The following is a 3144-nucleotide window of genomic DNA, read 5'->3' as shown; positions in this document are numbered from 1 at the left end:
AAGTGACAGCGCTTCGTTCTTATCTAGCAACGTCAGCTGTTAAACCGGTCGCTGCGCTGCTTTCATGCTTTTTATTTTAACAATCTTCTAAAATAACTTATAATTATGAACATTTTGGGTTATAAACATTAGCATTTATTACTGAAATGGTCAAACAATTTGGTTTTTATTTAAATATTTATTTTTTTTGTAAGCTTACTCAAAAAGCTTTTGCATGCAACACTGTTTTGCGTCTTCTCTATTTCTTCTTTAGCATACTTTAATTTGACAACGAATTGTTTGTCGATCAGCTGTTCTTCACTAAAGTGTGAACATTTTAAATAACTTATAAATCGCTTAAATTTTTGAGTTAAACACAAATTTATTTATAATGAGTGATCATAATTCAACCGATAATATGCCTAAAACGGAGGTTAGTGCTAATTTATTAAAAATTAATTAATTAAAAAATACTCCTAATATTGTCTTTGTAGCAATCATCACCACCACAGCTTAATACATCCGACAGCAATAGTGTTAACCGCTCTAATACTGTTACTACAAATGCGCCGGCAACAAGTGAAAAGGAGCTAACACCAGGACGTTGCAATCTACAAAATTGGCTTGGCCACCCGTTCAGGGTTGTCATCACTGATGGACGAGTGCTTGTTGGTTACTTCAATTGCACCGATAAGGATGCCAATGTGGTGCTGTCAATGTGTGCCGAATATCTAGAGGAAGGAAAAGATGCGCGCATACTTGGTAATGTTATGATACCGGGCAAGCATATTGTTTCCATCGCCGTTGATATGCCCAAAGATAGCACATTCGCACATAAACCGAATACACCATCAGCACCTGAAGTACTTTAAGGCTAGCTATTTAATTGAGAACATTTATTTGGTTTAACATTAGCAAGCGTAAATTAAATTTAACTATGAACTATGACTGTTTTTGTGCTGCTGCTTTGTTTTTTTCCTCGAGTGGATCATAACCCTTTTCCATACGTTCCTTAAACTGTTCGTAAGTGCGTTTGCGATCAAAATGTTTCACCCACTGGCGAGGACACGATCCTTCGAAAGCCTTTCGCAACTTTTGACAAACATCCGGCACCTTTTCACCACTTGTGGAACTGTGTTTTGGTGCGTTCTCGTTCAAGCACTCCCAGTATTCATCACGCGACGACCAACAACGTGCACGTTCCTCTTTGGTGGGAAAACTCATAGTTCTTGTGTTTTAAGCTCCAGTTTTTAAAGTTTTATAAGAATATCATATGAATTAAACTACGCTCGCCAATAAACTCAATCGGCAGTGACATAACCTAACAACTGTCAAAACATCAGCTGATTGTGGATTACGGAGAAGGAGACAAAACAAAATAGTAAATATATGGGTGTCAGAGGGCTTAAATTAAAAAAGGTATTATTGAGTTGAGGTAACTATTGTTTATTTAAGATATAGAAATATATCAGCTAATAGAGTATAAACTTATACCGCTTTTGAAAATGGTTAATTTTGTATTCAATGAGCGAAAATCATTGATAAATGTAAACTAGTTTAAAAGGCTGCATTATTATATAGTTATAATTAAATACATATATTTAAATATATATGTATGTACATTTGCAATAAAAACACTACAGTCTATCTTATTGAGTATATGATATAAAATATGGACGTTACTCTTGAGATTCCTATCACATTCGCAGTAAGCCCGTTTCATCATCACAAAACCACTTGCTTCACTTGTCCGCTGCCATGATCGGGTAATAGATGTTTTGCACTGCCGACACAAGTTTTCTTCAACGACTTTTCTGGTGGCCTCTTGCTACATTCATCAAAGTAGCATTTTTCGACGTTGTGTAAAAATTCAACTAGCATTTTGTTATCACCACCATTGGGTCCCACAAAGTATTCACACTCATAGCTACTCTGGCTTTTCAGATCGCGTACGCAACAATCCATAAACTCCGCATTAGCCGAGTACCATGCATTTAAATGTTGCATCGATATATTTAATTTCTCACGCAAAATACCCGTAACCCAAGTGTCATCAATCCAGAAGAAAGGTGTTTGCTGTGCTTCCTCCACCAGTCGCAAAGCTGTTGACGGATTAGTAATATACAGCCAGCCGGAGAGATAGGCGGGATAAGTTGTTTTAGGCCATTCATGTACGGAAACGTACCATTTATTGGCAACATTACGTACAGGTGGTCTTGCATTAAGCACATAACCGGCTAAATATGCTTGTGAGGCAATTAAAGTTGGTTGTTGCACTTCCAGTGACTCCAAGTAACGCCGAAAGTGGAAGACATCATATATAATATCATCATCTATTTTTATAATGAATTTGGCATTGGGACAGTCGGTGGCAGCCCAACGCAACCCCATCACATGTTTATAGCTCAGATTACGATAGGCTTCCTGAAAGTTGCCTTGCAATATGTCTCCAAAGCGTTTCTGCTCATCTAGCAGTTGCTTTTGTGTTATATATTTTTCCGTTGTTGGCAGAGCAGCTAGCAGAAAGATGCGTTGCATGCCCATTTCGGCCAGTTTGCTCTGTGGTACTGCTAAACGGTGTGCAGCGCGCAACTCATCATGTCCGGCATAAGATGTTACAATAATGATGGCTAAAAGTAAAAATTTCTTAATTGAAGGTAATATTGCGTTTCGCACTGCAGAGAACTACTTGCCCAACAGTCCTTTATCATTTTCGCGACACACATCATTCGGTATTTCATATTTAAAGTCAGTTAAATTCACCAATCGATTTAGTTTTAAATCAGCTTCAATGTTTTGTGGCGCTGCTTGCTCCTGTGACACGTCCTTCTCTAGTGGAGGCAGGTGCGTCAAAAACTCGTCTCTTTTAGCATTGGTGGCAAAGTAATCTATGCAAAACAGCAATATAATCACTGTTACTACGATTAGAGTTAAACATTTATACGCAATACGGCCGCGCAAACGCATTTTAATGCATTTTATTTTAAAAAACACAAACGATATCTGTAAATAAACTATCTGTCAGTAGCAATGTAAACAATTATAGTAGCCGCTGAATTACCAACAACACTAAACATTCACGATAAGGCAAAGTATTAAAAATAATTGTGAATGATAGACTTATTGGAGGAATTTTCATATCATATGCAAGTGCTGAGGAATTTC

The 3144-nt window shown here is 37.2% G+C and overlaps 3 protein-coding genes across 3 annotated transcripts; 1 reads left to right on the top strand and 2 right to left on the bottom strand.

Moving 5' to 3' along the window:
• Window positions 1-253: 253 nt before the first annotated feature.
• Sbat (LSMD1 domain-containing protein Sbat) lies at window positions 254-927 on the top strand. The gene is made up of 2 exons (XM_014237297.3): window positions 254-412; window positions 474-927. The coding sequence occupies exons 1-2, from the start codon at window positions 371-373 to the stop codon at window positions 849-851; spliced, it is 420 nt and encodes a 139-aa protein (XP_014092772.1). The 5' UTR covers window positions 254-370; the 3' UTR covers window positions 852-927.
• Window positions 861-1314, bottom strand: LOC106619272 (cytochrome c oxidase assembly factor 6 homolog). The gene has a single exon (XM_014237309.3). The coding sequence runs from the start codon at window positions 1201-1203 to the stop codon at window positions 922-924; it is 282 nt and encodes a 93-aa protein (XP_014092784.1). The 5' UTR covers window positions 1204-1314; the 3' UTR covers window positions 861-921.
• Window positions 1315-1401: 87 nt separating this feature from the next.
• On the bottom strand, window positions 1402-3028 carry LOC106619229 (beta-1,3-galactosyltransferase 5). The gene is made up of 2 exons (XM_014237259.3): window positions 2673-3028; window positions 1402-2609 (listed from the first exon to the last, which is right to left on the bottom strand). The coding sequence occupies exons 1-2, from the start codon at window positions 2944-2946 to the stop codon at window positions 1705-1707; spliced, it is 1179 nt and encodes a 392-aa protein (XP_014092734.3). The 5' UTR covers window positions 2947-3028; the 3' UTR covers window positions 1402-1704.
• Window positions 3029-3144: the final 116 nt, after the last annotated feature.

This window comes from Bactrocera oleae, chromosome 5 (assembly GCF_042242935.1).
Source record: "Bactrocera oleae isolate idBacOlea1 chromosome 5, idBacOlea1, whole genome shotgun sequence".
In the NCBI taxonomy this organism is placed as follows: Eukaryota; Metazoa; Arthropoda; class Insecta; order Diptera; family Tephritidae; genus Bactrocera; species Bactrocera oleae.
The sequence above is the reverse complement of the archived record's forward strand: the minus strand, read 5'-3'. Positions and strand labels throughout refer to the sequence as shown.

Coding starts and splice junctions, on each gene's coding strand:
- Sbat (XM_014237297.3), top strand. CDS start 371: ATGAGTGATCATAATTCAACCGATAATATGCCTAAAACGGAG. Junction 413..473: donor ATAATATGCCTAAAACGGAG/GTTAGTGCTAAT, acceptor TTGTCTTTGTAG/CAATCATCACCACCACAGCT.
- LOC106619272 (XM_014237309.3), bottom strand. CDS start 1,203: ATGAGTTTTCCCACCAAAGAGGAACGTGCACGTTGTTGGTCGTCGCGT.
- LOC106619229 (XM_014237259.3), bottom strand. CDS start 2,946: ATGCGTTTGCGCGGCCGTATTGCGTATAAATGTTTAACTCTAATCGTA. Junction 2,610..2,672: donor AAATGATAAAGGACTGTTGG/GCAAGTAGTTCT, acceptor TTTTACTTTTAG/CCATCATTATTGTAACATCT.